Below are 25,433 nucleotides of genomic sequence, written 5' to 3' on the forward strand. Positions count from 1 at the left end.
GCGGTAACAAGTTAATACAAGGTAAACAGTAGGAGTGAACGAAGCATGGTGGGCAATATAGCTACTGTTAGGGTGATACAGTACAAATGATGATTTTTCATATATTCTGTAGAAATGACTTTCCCCCCGAACTTTTGCAATGTGTTTTCTAGACAACTGGGACTGGACCTGGTGCCTAGGAAGGAGTATGCAATGGTGGATCCAGAGGACATCAGCATTACAGAGCTCTACCGACTGGTAGGTACAGGAAACCTTGGCTCACAGCCTCACTGCCCATTTTGTGGTTTCCATGGTGCTCTTTGTACTTGATTGATTTTGTAAGAACAGGATGTTCCAAGTTTAATTTGGAGCAAGTAAAAAGAATTGAGAGTTGAGGTGACCATGCCCCAAGTTAAAAAACTAAGACACATTACCGGTTTCAGAATTATATGATGTGCTCTACTGAGCTCTCAGCATTTAAATACTAGGAAGTACATCCAAAGAAGTTTTAAGTTCTCTTGCACATCTTTGTAGCTTTTGTTAATCTAGTGAAATGCCTACAAGTCATACGCATTTATCTGTTGTGTTTCACAACAGTGCCGTGACTATTGAGGTCCAATTATTGGTCTCCAACACGAGACCCCACTCTGTGACCCCATTACCACTGTATGCAAAGACCATGGAAAATGTCTTCTCCTTGTCTCTAACTGCTTGTGTCACCCCTGCCCCTCCTAGACCCTAATCCATCTTAAGTGCTGCAGTCTGTTAATAATCCTAAGATATTTGTTCATATTGCCCATCAATGAATCACCTCTGACCTGAGTTTTTTTCTAATTACATGGCAGGTTAAGGTTCACTTATTTACTTGGCATCTAGATTCCCCAAATCTATTCTAGTCTGCCTTGTATTTAGCCTTGAATTCTTTTTTTAAATGTTTGTTTATTTTGAGAGAGAGAGAGCATTTTTTATTCATTTATACATAGAGCATTTATTCATTTATATGTAGAGCATTTATACATAAAGCATTGTATACATTTTTAAAATGTTGATATATTTTGAGAGAGAGAGATAGAGGGGAAGGTCAGAGAGAGAGAGAGAGAAAGAGAGAGAGAGAGAGAGAGAGAGAGAGAAGCCCAAGCAGGCTCCGCACCATCAACATGGAGCCTAATGTGGGGCTCGAATCCATGAACCGTGAGATCATGACCTGAGCTGAAATCAAGATTTGGATGCCCAACCAACTGAGTCACCCTGGTACCCCTAGCCTTTTATTCTTAATATTTGTATAAAAATTACCTACTTTCTTGATATTAACAAAGCTCTTTTAAAATCCCAAATAAAAGAAACATGCATTTGGGAAGGGCTTTCAAAGGTCAACGCCCCACACATCTGACTGTAATACTCAAAGGAGTACATTTTGAAAGCTCATGCCTCTTGTGGATAGCTTCCCAAGTTTACAGTATTCTTCATACAATGTTGGGATATTCTTGACCTGAGATTATCTGTATCTGAAAAATGTGGGGGAAAAGTCATGAGTAACCCATCAGGGCTTATGTCTAATTGTAGAAAGCAATTTTTCAACCACTTCTTTTCCTTAGTCACTGATCTGTTCAGATTACCTACAGTTTTATTATGTCAGTTGGAATTAGTTCTGTTTTTTGTAGATAATTCCCTTCATATTGAGCTTCTTGGGAGTGATGTTTCATGTGGCACACCCTTGTGCCAAAGGTGGTACACCTTGACCTTTGCAAGTCAAGAACCAGGAAGTTTGTGGCATCACCGCTAAGCAGAATGTTGGACACGTAGCAAATACGTAAAGATTAGTTGGAGGGAGGCAGAGAAGAGGAAGAAAACAAAATACGAGTATTCCAAGTTAAAATTGTCACTAATTCTTAGTTTGTATAACAAATAAAATCTGTATAATTGATTTGCCAGTCATATCCCCCCATGAGACACTTTTTCTGTAGTTATTTTATTTAACTCATTAAACATTAAATTTGTCTCTCACTTCTGTTTTTTAATCTCGCTCAGTTTGAAGTTTCGTCAGAGTGGGCAACTGTCTTCTACTTCCTCCGTTATGCCCAAGATAATCTTGTACAGTGCTTTGTGCTTAATAAGCGATCACTCACACTGTTTTTGAGGTTATTGTGGTATTATGAAAAGACCATGAGTATAGACCCAAAAAACTAGATATGAATTCCATCTCTTCCTTTTACCGGATCTGTGGTCTTGAGCTTATTCCTTCGTCTCTCAAAGCTTCAATTTCTTTGTCTATTAACTAAGGAAATAATTCTTACCATATTTGTTATGAAGATTAAATAAGAAATGCATGTAAAATACCTTTCCTTGACAGTTAATGTTTCCAGAGCACCTAACTATTCAGTTGATTTTCATGCCTTGCTCACCTTTATTTCATCCTTATTAGGCAAGGTGGCAAGAATAATTGATACCTTCTATGCTAAATGTTAAGACTAGATCTGGCTGTGTCCAATGAAATAAATAATAGAAGCTTCAACATAATACAAATGTATTTCTTTCTCACAATATGCAAGCCAGGAGGCAGGAAGTTTTGGAATTGTGTGTCCTTTCCTGGGTGTCAGAAGTGATACAGGCTCTTATTTTTCTGGTATACAGTACCTGGCTTCCATCATCAAGGATACTTCAGTGTAATATAGCTGCAAGAGCTGTACCCATCACATCCACTCCCCAGCAGTAGGAAAGAGAAGGACTCTGCTCATTTCAACAACTTTAAGGGAACTTTGCTGGAAATTGTATACAACATTTGCCGTTCCCTTTCATTGGCCAGAACATACTAGTCACATCTCCACATTTAGCTAGGAATGTCAGATATTTGATAAACAACTACCAGTGTCTGACACAAATACATTTTGTGTTTTCTAGTTTGAATCTGTGTGTGTGTGTGTGTGTGTGTGTGTGTGTGATTGTATCTTTGTTCTATTCCTTCTATGTCATATACAGGATGTCAAATTGGCTTCTTCTCTTTCAACATTCTAATTTATTAGTGGTGGCTACCAGGAGTACTATGTCGATAAAACCCTGGGGTCTCACCTGGGTTGTGATCGATTAGCAATGACTGCCACTGGTGGAAGAGACTACCCCTCATGCAGTAAGTGCCATTTGAGGGTGTTTTTCATTTTTAATAGCTCACAGCCTAGCCCAATCTCTTCATTTGTGATTTTACATGAAAATTTAATTTCTCCCAGTAGTGGTTGTATTTTATGGTTTCTGAACCAAAGACAGTGGCCCAAGAAAAAACCAAATTATTATAAGCTTCAGAAGGACAGGTTATCTTCAAGGCAGCTTCAGGGTTCTGTTTATATCCTGACCTGGCAATACTCAGATTCCCCACAGCCCTGGTCTTTTCCTCCAGGCAAAATATAGTGACTGACTGTATTGACCTCTCGCAGGCACCACCACCAAACCCTTGTTGTCGCTGTCCTTGTCGTTGTGTTGGTGTTAATTGTCACTTACGGACCAAGAGCCATGGCATGCAGTAGAGGTTGTTGGTTGCCACTTGTAAATACGTCTTCTCTATGTTCTATTTGAAACACAAGTGTTTGCACCTTACTAAATCCCTACTGTATCATTAGGGGGGAAAAGGTCTTGCTTTAGGTTTTTGATAGCCCCATTAGCAGATCTTTCTCACCTGATTATGTTCATCGAAGCAGTTAACACAGGCTAAACCTCACAGTGTTAACATATGTCCACTTGGAACATTGGGTTTTCTGCCAAAGGCCAGATCTCAATACTTCTATAAATAAAGAGAACCATAGCTACATTCTCTGGTTATCTGTGCATGCAGAGTATCTTTTTATGAACATTTCCTGGTTTTATAAGATCATGTTAGCTGCTTGCTTTGTGATCCTTAGTAGGTAGACCAGTGGTTCTCAGAGAGCGAGCAGGGTACGTTTGTCATTGTCTGGAGACATTTTTGGTTGTCACAATTGGAGATGGTGTGGGGTGGGAATGGGCAGAGGTGCCACTGGCTTCTGATGGGTAGAGGCCAGAGAAAGCTGCTAAACATCCTGCAAAGCCCAAAGCACCCCTACAACACACAAATATCCTGCCCAAATTATCAGTAGTACTGAAGTTAAAAAAAACCCTGGTATAGATAATTCACCCAGTAACTTATATAATAGGATACAATATTTGCATATCTTGGGGATGAATCTCTTTCCTCACCAAAGGTCTAGGTAAACTGTAAGCACATTTAGAGTAACTGATGAGGGCCATTTAACCATAAATTATTTCAGAGATGGATTTTTGCCTGTTTGTTACAACTGCCAGATTATAGCCCTTGACACGTGAACGTGCCTTTTCGATTTTGTTTTTGTAATAGTATTTTTAGCATTTCTCCATAGTAGTGAGTTAAATAATCATAACCCACTTAAGTCCAAATCTCTTCCAGACCTGGAAGAATGGTGGATGGAGGGAGTGGAAACTTCAGTGCCATTTGTGAGGACTTATATCACATGTACATAATCAGGGTAGAAGCAGTCAGGCTTATTACAAGCATGCATGCAATGATAGAAGGTTGCAAGGGTAACCATACAGAAGATGCAACAATGCATCTTTCAGTCAGCTGTGATTTGCATGTCTTCACATATGATTTCAATCAATAGTTCTCAACCCTCATTGCACATTAGAACCACCCTGGGAGCTTTTAAAACTGTCCCTGTCTGGCCCCCCATCCCCTAGAAATTCTAATTTAATTGTTCTGGGATAGGTCGTAGGCATAAGTATTTTTTAAAAGCTCTCTTGGTGATTCTAAAGTGCAGCCAAGGTTGAGAACCACTGATCTAGATATATTGAATTTCTTGCATGAGTAAAGGAGCTTTTTCCCCCCCATCCCTGAGGCTTAGTTTTTAGTGAATGTCATCACTGAGGCTAGGAACTTTGCACTATTTGAAGACCAGAAACCTCCTTGAGGTCCTTTATTTATATAAGGTTTTTATACCTGTTTTTCCCATTCTTGTCCTTGGTAGTCATACACTTGTTCATAGTACTTTGTGCTAATTACCCTGACCTTTTAAGTATACCAGTAGATGCTTTAGCAGTTTCAGAAAATAAAAAGGTTCTCGGTGAGGTAAAGAGATTTAGTTATGTGAATGTATGATGCTTGTTTTGCTGTGGTGAAAAAGAATTTTGAAAGCGCAAGATAGAGCAGCCTTCTCAAAAAACAAGTCAGAATTGTGCTTTTTTTATGATAGAATATTTCTCTGCAGGAAGCTTTTTCTAGCAATTATGACTAACACATAACACAGTGCTGAGGTGCACTTTACAAGAAAGTGTACTTAACTTCTCCTTCTCGGAGAGACATCCGTGGTACCCGTTGAGTATACAGGGATTACAGATGCATTTGGTTGATTGCTTTTTTTTTTAACTCTTTACTTTTCAAGTAGTTCAAATTAAAGATAAAAGCATGAAAAAATTGTGGTAATTTCACTGTTACGTGTACAACTGTAAATTTAGGTGGCATTTTTTTCCTTTCAAATGTCGATCAGCCAACACTTGTTGAACTAAGAAACATAAATGGATAGCTAACGTGCAAACAGGGTTATGTGGCTTAACCATAAACAAAGGATATTACCCCGTTACTGTGCAGTTAATTCCGGAGCTTTTCTTTTTATTTGTCACGTGACCCAAAAGAGGTGGTCATTACTAAGTCTTTGTTAGGAAAGCAAAAATCCTCCACATTCTTAGCACCTGTTCTATGAGTACACAGGCCTTTGTGTATGTTTTCCTGTGCTCTTCCCCTGAATCAGTTCTCCTCAAAGGTGGTCCCAGAACAAGCTGGACCATGAACTGTTTGTAGTTGGTCCAAGTACAAAGATGGTGAGTAAAGGGTTAGAAACAGAAAATATCTGTTTATAATAGATAAGAGGGAAGAGCAAGCTGGGTTTTTCTCTACGTAGTCTGAGAAGCACTGTCCTGGATGGTTCATCACTCCTGCTCACTCTTTGGCTCCTGGCCAAAGTGTCACTCTCTGAGGTCACAGAGTGCTTCCTTATAGATGCTCATGATAATCTGGTTCTTCCCTTCCGTTCATCACAGTTGCGTTTCCCATCTGTATGTGGGATGATTTTGCTGATGCCTCCTCCCCCTGGTAGATAAGGTGTGTGAAGGTAGGGGCTGTTTCTGGTTTTCTTCATCAGTGTGTTCCCAGTGCTTGGCACAGAACAGACACTTGACAAACACGTGTTGCCTGAATGATCAGCCCCATGTTCTCTTTGCTCCTGAAGCCATGGATGAATCCTCTCCTCCTTTATTTGGTATTACTTCCACTTCTGATCCTGCCTCCCAGGTGTAGCCTGTGCAGCCATACAGAGGGCAGAAATGAGATGGCTGTGGATGCTGTTCCTCCCCTTAGACAGCTCACTGACTTGCTCGATCTGCCTCCTTATAGCGCCACGGCAAGTGAGAAATGTCTTCTTGCTCTAGTGATTGGATATCACTTGCCATAGCAGGTCTTAAAAACTACCAATTTTGCAACTTAGTATACTTTAAAAGGACTTTTAATTATGACAAGTATGAAGTGATAGCTGCATCGTTCAACTATCATAAGCAAATGATGAGGTAGATTTATTTTGGTTTAAAAATTTTTTTTAAATCTTTGTTTATCTGCGAGAGAGAGAGAAAGAGCGAGCACGAGGCGAGGAGGGGTAGAAAGAGCAGGAGACGCAGAATCCGAGGCAGGCTCCAGGCTCTGAGCTGTCAGCACAGAGCCTGAAGCTGGGCTCGAACTCAGAGACTGCAAGATCATGACCTGAGCCGAAGTCAGATGCTTAACTGACTGAGCCACGCAGGTGTCCCCAATCTGGTTTTTTAAAGGTGACTAGTAATTTGTTCTTACCTTGGGAGAACAGTATATATATACTGTATAAGTGAACAGTAGAATCTTTTGAAGTTCATACTACCTGAATCTACTCAGTAAGTTGGTATCCTTTTTTTTTTTTTTAAGCTTATTTATTTTGAGAGATCAAGAAAGTACAAGTGGGGAAGGTGTTAAGAGAGGGAGAGAGAGAGAATCCCAAGCAGGCTCCACAGTGTCAGCCCAACATGGGGCTTAAACCCCCTATACATGAGATCATGACCTGAGCCAAAGTCAGATGCTTAACGCACTGAGCCACGCAGGAGCCCCAAGTTGGTATCCTTTTAACATTAATGATTAAAAACCAAATTATTAAAGGAAGATTCCTTAATTGTCTGGAAACTTCTTAGTTTCTTATTTTAGAAGTTGGAAGAAAAATTGGAATGTAACATCCAACTAGATGCCAAGCCCACAGGAAAACAAATGATAGCACAGGACAGCATAATCATACCATAGCTATCTAGTTTTTGGATCACATTGTTTTCTTCAGTTCATGCTGATCATGTTCTTGTTGGGGGATGTCCTTCAGATGGAGCACCGACATCGGAAGAAAGATACCCCAGTACAGGCCAGCAATCACCACCTCTTTGTGCAGATGAAGAGCCTCATGTGTTCCAACCTGGGAGAGGAGCTTGAGGTCATCTTCTCACTGTTTGACAGCAAAGAGAATCGGCCAATCAGGTAACGGCACATGAAAACATGCCTTGAATGTTTTAATGTTGGGTGGTGAATATTTGTAATTGGCAAGCTTTGGGATATGACCTTGTATACTTTAAGTCTGTTGGCCACAATTTTCTCATTTGTAGAACTGTGAATTTCTAAGCTGCCTACTCTCCGGAGGTTCCCATGGAAGTTAGATGGGGTGATGCATATAGAAGTTCTTTGAACTCAAAAAGGCTCTAGAACCGTGATAATTACTACTAAATGAAAGTATGGCATTCATATCGAGTCTGTTATTTGAGTTATTTGGTACTGATAATACAAGGAAGAGGTAATCTTAACTTTGTTTTATTATCAGGGTCATTGAGGTTTTTTCTGAAATTTTCACTAAACAATTACATTATTCTTACCCTATCTGCATCAGGTAATATTGAGAAAGAAATAAATACTTGGAAGCCTTCTCATTAGAGGTTTAGAGCTGTGAAGTGGTAAACAGTTTCAGAGTCTTAGGGCAAGTTTTCAGTATTTAGGAAAAACCTATGGTGAATGTTTCGGTTGTTTTTCAAAAGCCTCAACTCTTGAGACGTTTTTGTGTTTTGAAGTCTTTCAGATTTGTCTTAAACTGAACACAATGCGCACCATCTTTTACATTAAAAATTTTAATTTTGAATTTAAATTGTATCACACAAATCTTACGTAATGACCCGACTTTACCATGTTTTAAAAAATGATGCCTACTAAATAAATGCTGACAGTTTTAAGTAACTCTGAACCACATAAATTGTTTTATAAACACTCAGTAATTCTGGAGTGTTTTTTCCTGGTAAAAACAAAAAATATTTTTTCCTAAGAAATATGTGTGAAGTTTAGTTTTAATGCTTTTATAGCCACAAAATCCTCAGTGAAATATTTTATATGTTAATCATTACCTACTAGGAAGAGGGCTTTTTTATTCTGGACAGAGGATTATATGCATACAATTTAAAGATAGTATTTTGGGGTAGCGAGGACAGAGTTTATGAGATGTATAAATAACTATGAAAATTGTTTCAAATCTGCTTTACATATTTTTGGAGGAAATGAATCAGTAAATTAGAAAACTTTTCTCCCTTCAGAAACCAGCAGTACTAAAAAGGGAAGAAAAAAAGCTTGAAAAACAGATCCAAGTTACAGCTTAGCACTTGCTTTAGAAATATGAAAGATTATTTAGAGATAATACTTGCTAACATATTGAAATCTGTCTTAGAGAGCTTGGTTTTTCCAGGTACTTTAACAAATTCCGTATAACATTGTACAATATGTTTTCTCTACGATAGTTAACCAACTATGAGAATGTAAAAGGGAGGAATGAGGTCACTCTTTTGCTCATGCCTATTAGGCTAAGGTTTTGAGGACTACAAATTCCCCTTTGCCACTAATGTTCACATTACATTACTATAGGAATACATTAATTTAAGATTAATATTTCCTGGTCTCTTGGTTTTGTTGTATTATAAACATTTTGGAATTTTCTGAAACATCCTTTTAGATTTTGATTGCCAGAATTCCCCTTGGTTTAGTCCTATTTATTGGTGAAAGTAGGAAAATAACTTGGGTGCAGGATCCCCAAAATACGTTTTTGCCATCTCAGAGTTCAGACCAGGAGCTGGACCTTTTTCCTACTCTTTGAGGTGGTTGGGCTACCATATGTGCCTGTCTCCCTTTTCTTCCTCTTCCCCTCCCCTTTCTGCCATCACATACATTCCTGTAGTAAGCCACCTGATAGGTAATGACCCTAGAGAAATCAAGCCTAAGTCTTTCTTCGTTGCTTCTACTTACTGAGTTTGGCTATTGGCTCCTACCTCCCAAACTCATAATCACCATAAAGATGATCAGCAAAGAAGTGAGTAAGAATGAAAATATATGCTTAGAAGGTGGTGAAACAGTCTCAGATGTATTTTCTTGGCTTTCCAAGGCCTTGGGCAGCATAGTGATTGTTCTTTTAAGGAGTTTTTAAAACCTCGCTGTGAGTAGCTTCGGTTCTATTGATGGCACAGGGCAATGTCACCATTAACTTTTGATGAGGGCTTAAGATGCACATATCTGAAGACTGGACGTAATTGTGATCTTCACAGTTGACTGCTACTGCCCTGACCCCTTCACTCACCTCTGTCTTTTCCTTCATCTTGAAACTGGGGACAGGTCTGGCTTCCTTCATTGCTCCCAGCAGAGCTAATGACTATAAAGTATTCACATCTTCTCAGGAAAGGGTATCATAAAGGTAAGATATGATTGTGAGGCATCCTTGTGTTTCTTCTTAGGCCCAACAATGGATGCGATATGGGATGGATCAGTATTTTAAAATCAACTTGCATGTCTTTTAAAGCTTTTTTTTTAGAAAATTTCAGACATGTGAAACAGTAGAATAGTATCGTACGCATGTACCTGCCTCCAGATTTAAGAGTGATCAACTCAGACCAGGTCTTTCTGCTCCTCTCCCTTGTCCCTATGTTACTTGGAGGCAAATCCCCAACATCCGTTTATTTTTATACGTAAATATTTTGGGGTATAGCCTAAGAAGGGGAACTTTAAACAAATTAGTAAAAATTAATATTCTCTTATAATTAGATATCCATGTACAGCCAGTATTCAGTGTTCCCATATTGACTCATAAATACAGTTTTACATAATTTACTCATAAATTCCAAATGAGGAGGTGGTATTTTATAAGATCCATATAAAATCCATATACCATAGATGGTTGTTAAGTTTTGCAAGTTTCATTTCACCTTCTGTTTTCCTCTCTCTCTCCCTCTTAGATAATTTATGTAATTTCTCTGTTGAGGAAACTGGATCATTTGATTTTTTTTCTTTTTCTGAGTTCAAAGACCAGTCCAAACACTGAAAACCCATAGACAAAAGATGGTATATTTAAGTGAATGCTTTTGTTGTTAAAGAAGATCATTAGCGCTCTAATTTACAAAAAATAAAACACATTTTAAGTATAATCTTACAGCACTATTTTGACCATTAATCACAGGAAGTTACCTTGTCCAGGTGTAAGCAGAGGGACCCATATGTGCAAAGCCTGGAGAGGTGTGATGAGGAGAGGTAGATGTTTATTCTTCCCACAAAGCAGACAACTGGTCGGGACTTTTTTTTTTTTTTTTAACTTTCCTCCTCCAAGAAGCAAACAGCCAGAATTTATTGAACACTAATCATTTTCCAGACTTCATTCTAAATGCTTTAAAAATATTACCAGCACTGATTTTATAGGTGAGCGAACCAAGGCACAGACATGTTGGGTACCGGCCTAAGCTTAAAGACCCGGCAGGAGGCAAAGCTGAGCTACCAGCCGGCAGGCTGTCCAGCTTGACCTGCGGGCCACAGCCACATTCCTCCTCCAGGGCTTCAGGATTTACCTGAAAGTTTCCGTAGTTGAGCAGGATTTTACTGGCCAGAGTTAGAACTCCAGAGACTGATAGTCTTAATAATAGGTTGTTATAAATTACTGATGATGCTAATACTAGAACTAGTACTAGGCATAGGGCCTCACAAATACTCTTGGTTTTCTGAATTGCATCCTCAAAATACTCAAAGAAAAGCAAAGTGGCATTGGCTTGTTGCATGCCAGTAATATCTGTCATAGCGGTCCTCAGAGATGTCAGATGTGAAAGGAGACAGCGTGTGAAAATTGTCCCCTTCTGGTCCACTCAGTGGAACAATGGCACAAGACTGAAGGGTACATCTTCCAACAAAAAACTTAAATTGTCACTGAAGGTGGGGGCATTCTTAGGAAGCCCGTTAATTTTGCCTGAAGGGGCCCCAGAATGTTAGACCTCTGATGCATGTGGCATACAACTCTTGCTACAAGTATTCATAAAGATGTTGTCCACTTTTGACACCATCTTGCTTACCTACACCGACCCTGTACTTCTTTTCCAGTATTCTTTCCTCAGTTGTCTGTGAGAAAACACCGACATGGAGTCCTCTGCAGACAAAGCTACATTGGACTCAGCTATCAGCAAATAGGACATACTTCTATTTATTTGAGTTTTGTACAGCCTTGACATGATTTAGCCCTGTAAAACATCGTTAGTAAAAAAAAAAAAGATAAATCAAGTTTTACATGACTAAAATGGTTTTGGGTTGTATCTCTCTGGTTGAAAGTTTGTTATTTCCCCAGTCTACAAGGGGGTAGCTGGAAAAGTCAGGGAGTCATTTCCCTAGATATCATTTGTAATTTTATTTTATTTTCTTCTTTTCTATTTATTTAGCAAAACACTCATATAATGCTTATGATGTGCCAGGCACTGTTCTAAGCTCTTTTAAAAGTATCTATTTATCCCTTGTAACAAGTCTTTAAGGTAGGTACTTTTAATATCCCCATTTTTTTTTTTTATGGATGGGGAAAGTGAGGCCCAGAGTAATGAGTAACTTGCCTGAGGTGACACGCCTGGTACATAGTGTGGCTGGTATTTTAACTTGCAGCCTCAGCAGGTGTCAGTACTCTTAAGCACCGTTCTCATCTTCTTCAGTATTTATCATATTGTCTTTTCTTTCTCAACCAAGTTTTACTCACCAGTATGTAGTAAGGGGTCTGTTGAGGGCTTGGTCTTTTTTTTTTTTTTTTTTTAAGGAACTAGAGTGGGAGAGACTTGAGCTCTATCGATAGGAAGGATCCACTAACAAAGGAGAGATTACAGTCAGGGAGAGGGGAAGCAATTGCTGGATCAGTGTCCCTTTGGAGGCATCAGGAGACTGGTTTGAGACTGCATGTGAGGAGATTCGCCCTGGGCCAGAAAAAGGGAGAAAGGAAGGATGTAGATGTATATAAACTGAACTGTAGGGTTGAGAACATCAGAATACACACACACACACACAACATAGAAATATTCCTAGTGTTTCTGTTTTCCATAGGCTGTACAGCTATGCATGTGTCTTTTCATTCATATCTTGCCTGTATGGATATGTGTCACTTAATCTATAACAGACTGTAGATTATATGGACCAATGAATATGACATAGTTCACTGGCTGACTACTTCCCTTTATAACTTTCATTACTTTATTTACTGATGTACTCTAAGGCTTCATTAATTAAAGCTGTAAATTTGTTTCAGGACTAATCTATTACCGTATTTCATTCTCATCAGAGAATATATTTAATAGGACCTCAGTGTCACACATGGGTACTTAGCTTAGTACAGCACTGCTCATGCATGCATGCTGCTGGCACGGGCTTTTATTTGAGAAAATAGCAGCAGAGTAGTACTTCTGGAAAGTCTTATTCTGATGATTAAATTCCAAGTCTTTTCATAGTAATGAAATTCAGATAAAATTTACTTTTTCTTGGTACCTTGTTCACATTCTTTCCCGAAGTTGTGTATTTTTCCGACAATCATACACATAAACTCTCCATTCTCCTTGAAGTGCCTCATTCCATGTAAAATTTATATTGCCCACAGTCACCTTCTTTTTTTAGTATATCATCCTAATTCTGTCATTTAAGAAAAAGATAAATAGTGAACATTATTGCTGAGGCACAGGTTTTTTTGTATGCATTCATGTAGAACTATGAAATATGTCTGAATTTATGTCCATCCTCAAGACACAGATCTTCCTGTATAGTGGTGAAGACACCACTATATAGTACATAAGTGGCCCAGCTCTGGTGTCAGAGGATCTGGGTTCAAATCCTGGTTCTCTAATTCAGTAGCTGTATCAGCCTGGGTAAGATAGTTTGTGTCCTTATGGTTGTTAATTGTCTGCCAAATGAAGATGATAATAGCACTTTCCTCTTGGGTTTTTTTGAGGATTAAATTAGATGGTAGATATGCTTCATAGTGTAATGCTTGACACTTGGTAACTGGTCAGTAAATATTAGTTATAAAGATGATTTTCAAAAACTCAAATAGGAAATATACTTTAACATAACCAAAAATGATACATGGTGTTTGGTCTTGAATTCTTAATATTTTACAGGGAATTCTTGTCAATTTTTTTTTTTAGTACATATTGTTATGGTTAGGTAAGATGTAGAGAGACTTACTAGTAAACAGGTAGAATGACATCAGGGATGTGATTTGCTTTAAAATACTTCACATGAGTGGGGGTGGGAGGAATGAAAAACAAAGAAAGAATAAAGGGATAGGTGGAACTAGTGTGACAAAATTTAGTGGCTGTGGATTCCCTGTGGTAGGTATAGGGGTTCTTGGTTTAAATTTTAGCAGTGTAGTGTGTATTGTTAATACCTTACCTGCTTCAAATGTTTTATGCATGTAGGCAAAAAAGCAATGAGAGCAAGCATGTTTTACAGTCTCTTTGAAGAAGACTGGTTTATTAGTCAGGTCTAGTCACTAGTTGCGTGGATAGTCTGGATTCCATTTTGCCTAGAATAATATTCCTGGGTTTATATAAACTGACACTAATATTCTTGATAACATATTTGACAAAACTTAGGAGGAATTGTTTCCCTAAGATCTAAAACACTCAGTATTCTGTAACATGTACACCATAGTATTACCTTTAAAGCATAAACTTTGACTTATATGTAAAGCAAAACAGCAGCTTTTAGAAGATTAATGAAGATTCTGTGAGAAGAAGTACCCTATATGCTCAAAGAAAGTCCTGTGTCTTCATTAGGACCAGCTTCCCAGAAACTCTGAATTAGTATAGGTTTGTCCTCTCAAAGGTGAAGAAATGGAGCAGTTCTGTGAAAACTTCTGTGAATGGCATATTACTTCTAACTGTTCACCTGTTCATGCATTCACTCATTACACAAGTACGTGGTAGTAACTCTTGTGTGCCAGTGGTCTGGGATGATTCAAAGGAGCAAATGGCAGAAGGGATCCAAGGATGCAAGTGAAGGACTCTACTTTGAGAGGAGGGGCACTCCTTCTGACATGGAAGGAAGAGAGGTAAGGGCAGTGAAATGGACAGAGATGGAAAAGAGAGACTGGGTTTGTGGCCTTAACCTTTTATAGGTGAGGGTGAAAAACAACGTCTGCTACATTGGGGAGCAAAAGAGAGGATGAAAGGGAATTGGGGGCTGAAAGTGAGTTACAGGAACAAGGTAAGTGGCTCTGAGCAGAAATGTGCTAGGATATGAAATAGTGAGGAATGATAGGATTGTTGAGTGTGGTCAGACCGCTCCAAAGAGAGATGTCTGAAAGGGGTAGTGAATCCTTGTTCCCAAGTTACACAGCTTTTGCCAGAGGTGCTCAGGAAGGAAGGGATCAGAAGCAAGTGAGTGATGGGGGTTGGAGACTGAAACATCAGAGTTGGAAAAGAATAAGAAGATTGGGAATCTAGCATAATTATAAGGAAAATCAAAGAATTACAACTGTAGCTTCCGATAGGTCTCTTCCAGAGGCAGATGTGATCTAATAATAGCCTTTTAATTTTTTAAAGGAAATTAAAGACATAATGTTTTGTTTTGTTTGTTTTTGAAAAATTCAGTTACCGGGAAAATTTTTCAAGAGCTTCCAGAAGGCAGCTGTCAAAGAGAAGAGTTATTCAGCCCAGACTAGGAAAAATGCTAATATTTTTGTGTATGTATTGTAGTACGTAACATACTTAGGAGAGCAGATGAGATTTTTTAATTCTCTGAGCGCTGTGCTAGAATTTCTCATTTCATACATCATTTACAACTTATTATGGTGTGATCATATAAGTTCAGCATTTATATTTTTGTCATAAATTTAGAGCATGGATGGTTGTGAATGTTAAGAGATAGCTGGCATAGATCTCTTCTTTGAGTCTTACGGTATAAAGCTAACTCAAAATTGTAACCTCTCCAAAGCAAAGCAGCAATGTCGAGAAAAAGTCTGGCTGTACGTGAAGGGGACACAACTCTGCTTGAGAACAAAAATAGATGAAGAAGGCATTCAGAGGTCCTTCTTGGACTGTGGCAATATCAACTATTCCATACGGCCCAGAGCATTTCCTCCTGTGTCTAGACATGTTGGCACACATCTCACTGTGGGTGTCTGTACATCAGTGACCCGCAGTGACCTTCCCTGGGGCCTCCTGTTTAAAAGCACCACTGCTTTCCACTCTCCCTCTTCTTTTCCATCATTTAATTCTTCCAGCAGGTGCATGAACATTGGGACTATTGTCACTCGGGAGTTAATCAGATTTTGTGGTTTGCTTCCCTTTTGGTCACATTTCTGTGTCACAGATTAAAAACGACAACAACAAATAATTGCTTTAGAGATGTGGTGATGTACTTAATAGGAGACATTTTAAGAAATGGACCAAGAGGGAGATCTAAATTAAAACAAAAGAAGCAAAGAAATAACTTGATTCTTGCTAAGAACAACCAGGTAGAAGCGCTCCACTCTTTTTCTCTGCAGTATTTAAGAACTGTACGATTTCAGTTATTTTTCAAGTTGCAGATTAATACATTACAATAATAGTAAGTGGGTGGAAATTCAAGGTGGCACAAAAGTGGAAACTTAGAGTCAGTGGGTTGAGAACTGGCTTTTTCGTTCCCTTTAGCTCCCTGCACTCATTTTGGCTACTTGTCTCTTCTTACTTAAACCATGCCATGTCATAGAATGGGACCAGAAGGCCATTTTACCCTGATTCCTGTGTTTTAATGTTTTTTATTTATTTTGAGAAAGAGAGAGAGCGTGAGAGTACATGATTGGGGAAGGGGCAGAGAAGGAGGGGAGAGAGAATCTTAAGCAGGCTCCATGCTGGGCGTGATCTCAGAAACCATGAGATCATGATAAGAGCAGAAATAAAGAGTTGTACGCTTAACTGACTGAGCCACCCAGGTGCCCCTCCTGTGTTTCAGAAGATGACCAGATTGGTGTTTTTTTCATCAGGATTCTGGTCATTTCTGTCTTTCTCTGCCCTATGTTTGCTACTTGTACAGAATTCAGATTCAGTTGTCCTAAGTTCCCCCCTGAAGAAGTTATGGTCACATATAGCACTCAACCTGTCATGACTTCTTCGGTATTCACTGCTGTAGGACAGTGGAAGGCTGACAAAGGAATTAGGAATGATATGGCCCATGTTGGCTCCTATTCTGAAGATACGACTTGATCTTCTCAGCCTCTTTTTGTGCCCAAAGGGTGGCCAGTGATATGATTGAAAGAAGCTTACAAGTCTTTTATTGTCATTGAGGCGAAACATAATCAGATCATTCAGTTATTGTCTTTATTTTTGCTGCCATCATTCTGTTCCAGTGGGGATATGCTAATGAGTAAGAGGGAGAAGTCAAGGTGTTGAGGAATGTTGAGTTGTTTCATGTTACTCTGCATTAATCAGAAGTACACTTTCAAACCTGTACCTTTGGGAGCATCATTTGCAAAATCCATTATGCTAAAAAATCTGAATAAAAAACGGCAGACACCTACAATGCTTTTCTTAAGTCTTTCTGTTTAGAGTTTTTTAACCACAAGTTAAACAGAGACTCTGTCTTCTTTTTATTTCCATTGAGCATGATAGATTTCACATTACTGTTGTTGAATCATTGATGTTCATTCATTGAGCAAACAGTGACTGCTGTTTTCATCAAAGCCAGGCCAGTCTGACCTGGGTATTGAGGACACATCAGTGAATAATACAGGAAAAACAATTTCTGCCCATCAAGAACTTAGATTCTAATGCTGTTGACAATACTATTAAGCTTAAAGTCAAGAACTATCTCTAAATGATAGTGTCTGTGCCATCTCTTTGCATTATAACCAATATACTGTTTCTATTTCACAAAAATATTTGTAGCATCTAAAGCGATGCTTTCTAACCTTTTTAGCGTCCTTAGCTTCTTCTCAAAATTATGAAAACTGTAAACCTCTATAGGAAGTAATGTACCTATTCTCATACACATTAACATTTGTATATTCAGTTTATAGACTGTGTACCTGCCTGATTAAAAAAAAATCGTTTGACCTTTGAAAAGACTCGAATGCATGCATCATCTGGCTAATACATAGTACTTAACAATCATTTAGAAAGTTTTCAGTTTGGGGGCACCTGGGTGGCTCAGTCGCTTAAACGTCTGACTTCAGTTCAGGTCATGACCTCCCAGTTGGTGGTTTGGAGCCCGATGCCTTGTTCTGTGCTGACAGCTCAGAGCCTTGAGCCTGCTTCGGATTCTGTGTCTCTCTCACTCTCTCTCTGCTTCTCTTCCACTCGTACTCTCTCTCTCTCTTTCAAAAGTAAATAAAAATTTAAAAAATTTTTTTGAAAGTTTTCAGTTTTTAAACTGATAATGAATACAATCTGTCAGTAAACTGATGGAAGGAAATTTGACTTTTGCCCATTTTGTTTTAAAAAATAGAACATTTTGGGGTGCCTGGGTGGCTTAGTCCATTGAGCATCTGACTTCATTTCATGTCATGATTTCCCTGTTTGTGAGTTTGAGCCTCACATTGGGCTTGCTGCTGTCAGCCTGTCAGCACTGATCCCACTTGCCATCCTCTGTCTTCCTCTCTGCCCTTACTCCACTTGTGTTCTTCCAAAAAATAAATACATATTAAAAATAATAAAATAAAAATAGAACATCTTTCTGAGATAATGTATTCATGAAAGAGGCGTTGTACATGCTGGTTTTGCAGGGCTTGACTTATTTCAAGTTCTTTTACTTACTGTTTTCATTTAAGACGTCCTTGCAAGGAGTCACATGCTTCAGCTCAGAGTACTTAAGCTTGGGTTTGCTTTTTTTCCCAAGATTCCTTATTACAAACATTTTCCCTAACAAAGAGGCATTCTTAGAAAGATCAGAATAATTACTGTACATAGACCAGTGTTTTTGCCCTCATGAAGAGTCAAAGGGAGAGTATTTACAGCGATCAAGTTACGTAAATTCCCAGAAGTGTAAGATATTCTGCCTCTCTTGTACCTTCTTATTTCATGGTTCTTGTTTGTGTTGATCAGAACCTGTATTGCCTACTTTTCATTACTTTTCTGAGAAATTTTTTAAGAAAATTCTTAATGAATTCTTTAGAGCTAAATGTAAGCAAGTATTTTCCTGAGTGGCTCAACCAGTGTAGCTATTTCTTTCTTTTTTTATTTTATTTATTTTAAGAGAGACAGAGAATTTATTTTATTTTAAGACCTTTATTTAAGAGAGACAGAGCATGAGCAGAGGAGGGCCAGAGAGAGAGGGAGACACAGAATCTGAAGCAGGCTCCAGGCTCTGAGCTGTCAGCACAGAGCCCAATGCAGGACTTGAACGTGTGAGCGAGATCATGACCTAAGCTGAAGTCTGATGTCTAACTGCCTGAGCCACCAAGGCATCCCCCAGTATAGCTCTTTGTAAGGATTTTACTTGAATTCAACATTGGGATTTCTGGGGTCTCAAGTCTTCTGAACTTATTACTGTTTTTCCCAAATCAACAGTCAACCCGGATCATTTTTTAAAAATTCCTCAGTCAATGATGAATAGCACAGACAATCTGAAACAGCGGGTGATCTGTACACCACTTATTTATAACTTTAAAAGGCAGTAATTTCTTTTTTGATTGAGTTTTATTTTTCTAGAGAGAGTTTCAATTCTGATAGCTGTTCTCTCTGAAAAGAAAACTAACATGAAATGCATTTAAATCATCTTAAGTAGTAAGAAGAAATCCCCTGGATTCTCAAAATGGACAATAGAGTTGCTGTAAGTTTAAAAAAATATGCCCTTTGTATCATCCAACTAAAATCAAATCCTTTGCTGTCCTGACAAAGCTATCACATTCATAGATTGCTTAGTCCTTCACACTCAAATATTTGTAAAGTGAATGTGGGCATGGACATTAATAGCAAAAAAAAAAAAAGAAGAAAAAGAAAAGAAAAGAAACAACTCAGCGTCTACTCTTGAGGTGAACCTTGGTATTAAGAATCATTCTATTTCCATTTCCCTTCAATCAGAAGAGCTCATGACCCTAATGTTGCTTTAGTTTTAAAATTAGAAAACACATTAATAGCTTTATCTAGGAAGTCTTGCTTGAGTTGCTTTCATTTATTGCCAAAGAAAAACTCTGTTGCTTGGCTGGTCATGTGGTTGGAAGAAAAAGGGGAAAAGTCGTTGATAAGTGAAGATACCAGGCGTGTGTTGCCTGTTTTCCTGTGTATGTGGCTTGTAAAAGACGACCAGCCATTCTAACTCACTAGGGCCTGGGCACTTGGGTCAAAACAGTGTCCTTAAACATGACTGGGCTTTTAAACATACGGAGAGCTTTTAGTTCCATCCTGACCTAGTAAGTCAGGATCTCCAGGGAAGAGCCTCGTTTTTACCAGCTCCCAAGAGCATGTTGTACACACCCAGGATAGGAGCCCCTGGCTGAGAAGGCCAGCAAACCTCTCTCTTTCCCCCTGAGCATTTCTTTCATCCTTCCTCTGTGCCTCAGTGAGCACCAAAATTCTTGGTCCAGCGGCCCCCAGCAGGGCAGCCAGCACACCTCCCACCTGCCTCCCCAGGGTCTTGCCTGAACTGCGGCAGCACCAGCTCCTGGGCGGTGGGGAGATGGGTGGGTAGTCCCCCTTTAGGAAGCTGCTTGAGGCTTCCTGTTTTGAGTTTCCATTGCCACTTGTTCTAGGAAAAAAACACAGTAACGGTTGCCTTCAAACTGTCAGATGTATCCTACACTGTTGGTCAGTCAGAAAGCATTTGAGAAGATGCTGGAGAAGCAGTGACATAGAAGCCTGAAATCACTGTATATTTGATTTTCTTGCCTTTTGGATAGAGGCTCTGGAGTCAACAGAGAAAAACTGTTCCCTCATCCCTTCTCACTCTTCCCTTTCTTTCTTTCTTGACTTAAATTTTTTTAATGTTTATTTATTTTGAGAGAGAGACAAAGAGTGTGAGCAGGGGAGGAGCAGAGAGAGAGAGAGAGAGGGAGGGAGGCACAGAATCCAAAGTGGGCTCCAGGCTCTAAGGTGTTAGCACAGAGCCTGAAGTGGGGCTCAAATTCACTGACTGCGAGATCATGATCAGAGCCAAAGTCAGATGCTTAAACGACTGAGCCATCCAGGCACTGACCGACCTTCCTTCCTTCCTTCCTTCCTTCCTTCCTTCCTTCCTTCCTTCCTTCTTTTTTAAGTGTTTATTTTTGAGAGAGTATGTGTGCATATGAGCGCAGGAGAGGCAGAGAGAGAGGGAGAGGGAGAATCCCAAGCAGGCTCTGCACTTAGCACAAAGCCCGATGTGGGACTTGAACTCACCAGCTGTGAGATCATGACCTAAGGCGAAGTCAAGAGTTGGTTGCTCAACCAACTGAACCACTCAGGCACCCCTCACTCTTAAATTTCTGTCTTTTTGCTCCCACGATTTCCTCTCTGGCTCCTGGTGCATCTCCCTTCACTTCTTATGGTAGAGTAGATGGTACTTGTTATCCCTTCACACAGCACAGTGAACTTTAAGACAAGTGCCTTTGCATTTTCAAAGGTACCACATGGAGTATTTTTTGGTCAAATGGTTTCATAAGGTATAACTGTAAATAAAAGAACCAGACTGTTCAGGGTTTTCTTCCCCCCCCCCTCCCCGATTAGTTTACCAGAACATGACCATCTAAATGTTTTCTCTCTTTGGTTACTATTACTCTTGGAGACCATCCATTTATTTCAGTGATTTAACTGTTCAGCATGATTTTATAAATAGTCTTCATAATTTTTTGTAGCTTGATAAGAATCCAACTCTTTCATATCATGTTTCAGCCCAAGATACTACCCCATCATACATTTTTGGTTGAAGTATGGGTGTATAACTCACATATCTGGAATCACTAGTCAGTTTTGCTTTTTGGGAGAGGGCAATGATGGGGAAGTAAATATGAATCTGTACAGAGAAATATAAAAATCTCCTTGGCATTGGCCATTCCTAAGTTTAGGTGCGTTGCTTTTTGAAGGCAACTGATTATCCAAGGAACACCCTATGAGAGAGCCACTTGATTACTCAGCAGGCTGGGAGCACCCTCCCACACCTGGCCTGCAGGCCTCCAAGACCCTAGGTAAGGCCTTCCTACAGAAAGGCGACTGCTTCTCAGTGGATATGATGGGCAGAGGGGCTGGAGGACAGGAGCATCCTGTCCTACTGAGAAGGGGAACAGAAGCCATTAGAGGGCTTCAGATCCCTACTGTACACCCCATATAATGTGACTACTGGCAAGTACCTTTTACCAAACTATGTTGTTGAAATCTACTCTTCATTATCAGTGGTCTTTTAGAGTATATCAGAATGCATTACTACAGGTGAGCAGGTTCACAGCCGTGAACTCCCTAAATACAGATACATTTGTGGCTTTATTATTTGTTTTCAGATTTATGGATCATTATTATTTTTTATTTTGTTGAAAATGTTCACAACAAAAACTCTTCATTCACGTGACATGGTTAGTCTTGCTCTTCTTTGTTCTAAGAAATCTGTTCTATTAAAGATGGCATAGTATTGTGGTCAAGAGCTGAGACTCTGGAGATGGGCCCTGAGTATTGATTTCCTGGCTCCACACTTGCTGACCATGCACGTTTGGCCAATTTGCCACATATCTCCAAGTGCCAGATCTCTCATACATCAAGTAGGGATGGAAGCAGTTCCTACCATATAGGGTGGTTGTGAGAATTAAGTGAGAAAATCCATGTAAAGTGTAAGTCATGGTGCCTAGCTCAGGGTATATATTTACTTGTACTATTTTTCCCCTGGCGCCATGCTGGGGATGCTTATGTACATTCTTATTTCATTATCTAGGTTTCGTTAAATCCTTGTTAGAAGAAGGCAAGTCATAAATAATAAATATGATTTTTATTCTTTATTTCCAAAGAAAGATTTTGTCATTGTTGATTTATAATATAGAATGATTTGTAATGGCTCACACACGGAATTCAGGTGGACACTAAATTTCTCTGGCAGTGAAATTTCCTCTGGGAGAACATGGCAGTATATGGAAAAGTCAAATGAGGATATTTTTTCCCTGCTGGTAATATCAACTCTCATTTCTCAGTGTTTCTGGAAGTGTTTCTATTTGCTTATTCATTCTTTGATGATGAAAAATGACACAGTATTCTCATTTGGAAGTATATGATGTCACTGTAGATTTTTCCATTACTATATGTTTAATGTAATAAAGATATAAAGTGTACATGGGAACAAGGTTAAAATCATGATCTAGAATCTGAGGGTGCTCTGAAGGTAATTCGGTGATTCTTATACCTGGTGGGGAGGCACCACTGACTCAAATGTCTCTGGAGAATTTCGTACATTTCCTTACTATAAAGTAAAGGACGTTATGGGGAAGAGAGGGAAAGTCGGGAAGGGAGATCAAGCTCCCCAATTATGTGGATTTTGTTGTATTTTTTCTAAAAGATTGTATTTGTTCAGTCTTTAATTAAACACTGAGGAAGTACCAGAACATTGGTCACCAGCTGGAGATATAAAGGTTAAAGGTGATCACCTTGTATTGTAGTTACTCACTAGGTAATAGAAAGAAACACACAGACCTCTTATAGTTAGGGAAAAAATGTGAATGATGTAATGGAGGTATTCACTTGTTATCATAGGGCCCTTTTAAACTCACAAAAACTAGTTTTGTTTTCTCATCAGAGATGACACCCTTTTACTTACAATAGAGTTTCAAAAATGCCTTTGTCCATGACCATAAAACTTTGTGAGAGAATTGTAGAAGGTGTGTTCCAAGGTGGAATGTCAGTGACTTCAATTCTCCCTCAGCCTTGAAGGCATACATTTTGGTATTCTCCACACATGGGATCAGGAGTATTTATTTGTAATCCAAAGATTCTGAAATATGTTTCTGTAGATCTTTGGTTTACTCTGAAATCATTTGCTGATTAAATAGTTGCTATATTACCAAAGCTGAAGAGAAATTCATTTGAGTTTGTATAAGAACTTGTCACTAAGTGAATATAAAAGGTTTTTGTTTTAATTGGCCACAAAAGTTTTCTTTTTCCTTTAATAGAAGTCTTTAAAAAAAACACAACAAAGTTGCACGAGTTATTTTTCCATAGTACCCATCATCAGTCTATTTTTATCTCCCCCTGAAGGCATGCTTAAGCTAAGGGATATGTCATTGGCTTAGTATATATTGATATTCTTTCTGAAACAGGATATGATATAGTATAATACTTGCATAATCAGGATTCTGTCTAGACTGGTGAAATTAAAATAGTGACAGAGCAAAAGGAATCTCTTTCTGAAATAGAATCTTGAGGAAACACTGCTTTATCAGAATATTGATGAGTCTTGGAAATAAGGACTGGTATTTTATATCAGTATTAAAGTTAAGGTTTTAATGTCTAGAATGCCTTGTTGACTTTTGTATATTCATCTTATTTGGTATTCATCATTTTGGACTCACCTATCAGAAGACAAAGTGAAATTTGTTTTAAACATTCAGTAGGAATAAAGAAGAACCTCAAACATAAGTGCATCTCAAAAATAAATTTTTTTTAAAAAGCACATGCTGTCTGTGATACACAAGAGGGGAAAATGGTCAGAGTGCTGGTGTTTTGGGATGAAATATAATGTATAAACTTCTTTGTTGGCTACAAAGCAAAACCAAATAGTCTTAAATCTCAGGAGTTTTGACTAACTAAAGATCTCAAATCATTTTGGATTTGCTTAGTCTGCATTTGTTTAGTCAAATAATTTATTCCTTAATTTATTTTTCTAGGTATGTTTCACTGAACCATTTTTAAGCCAGGGAGAGCTTTGAAATTTGCTAACTCAGATTTTCACTTCTTTCATTCCTTTGAGGCCAGGAAGGGTGTGGGAAGAGTGACCCTGTACTCCGGAGACCAGGCCTGACTAAGGCAATGGGTGTCTGAAGCAGATGAAGGACTTTTTCCTTATCTCCATATTCTGGAAATACTTGATCAATATTTTTCTATAAAGCAGAGACAAGATTATATAGCATTCAAATGAAGTGCAAAGGTTTTGAATTAACACATGGCATAGAATCCGCCCTCAGCCACAGGCCAGCTCTGTGATCTTGGGCAAAACTATTTACTATTTCTCAGTTTTCCCATCTATAAAAAGAGCATAGTGATAGTACTGTCTTTATAAGGGCATACTGAGAATTGAAGGAATTAATCCCTGTAAAGTCCTTAGCAGAGCAGCCACCAAATGGCAAATTCATGCAAAAAGAGTATATCTAATATGAGTAATCAACTATAATTCATTTATCCTAAGACCAATTTTTACACATTTCCTTTTAGCATGTCTTAATGTTGAAATAAAGGTGAATTTCCTTCCACTGTGAAGAAAACTGACAGTCTCCTCCTTGAATTATAGTAAATGACAGTTGGATAAGATTAATGTAACTTTGTACCGCCAGTTGGACCTGTCCTCCCCAGCCTCTCTTTCAGAATCATAGCATATGGGAACTTGAGCTTCACTTGAGAATCCTTACAGCAGTGTATATTCTCTTCTCACCAGCCACCACTCTGGAAAACAAAACAAACCCATAGATAATAGGTATGGAAATGGTCCCACAGAAGTGTGCATTGGTTGCCCTTCCTCATATGAGAGGTCAGGAATAGGTTATAACATAAGAAAAAAACAAGGTAAGCCAGGTAGTTGAATCTATTATATGTATCTATCTAGATTTAAATCTCAAAGGAGAATAAAGCTGTTCCAAAACAGCCATAAATTCAGATCCATATGCTTCCTTAGAGCTGTGGTTATGGCTTTCATTTCTCCCTCTGTATGAGAGAAGGAAGATTTGGGGGGACGGAGCCATTATTTAAGGCAAAGATTGAGGGATAAATAAGCGTAGAGAGTTGGTAGTTTGAGCCTCATCAATGCTCGGCACTCCCTTTCCCTACTCACTCCTTGAGTAGAAACTATACTAACCAAGGCCACACTATGTGCTAATACCACATTCTGTGGATGTTGGTCATGTGTTTTCTGCCTCAAGCAGGCAGCCATTTGATTCTGTCATATGCACCAGGATACTGAAATTCAGAAGCTCATGGTAACT

General features: G+C 38.8%; 1 protein-coding gene across 1 annotated transcript in view; it reads left to right on the forward strand.

Moving 5' to 3' along the window:
- Positions 1–25,433, forward strand: part of DOCK4 (dedicator of cytokinesis 4) — a 429,867-nt gene that overhangs the window by 204,516 nt on the left and 199,918 nt on the right. The window contains 2 exon segments of the mRNA XM_077775067.1: positions 153–237; positions 7,398–7,549. Of these exon segments, the coding sequence (XP_077631193.1) occupies positions 153–237; positions 7,398–7,549 (237 nt within the window).

Source organism: Crocuta crocuta, unplaced genomic scaffold (assembly GCF_008692635.1).
Source record: "Crocuta crocuta isolate KB4526 unplaced genomic scaffold, BGI_CrCroc_1.0 scaffold47, whole genome shotgun sequence".
NCBI classification, from domain to species: Eukaryota; Metazoa; Chordata; class Mammalia; order Carnivora; family Hyaenidae; genus Crocuta; species Crocuta crocuta.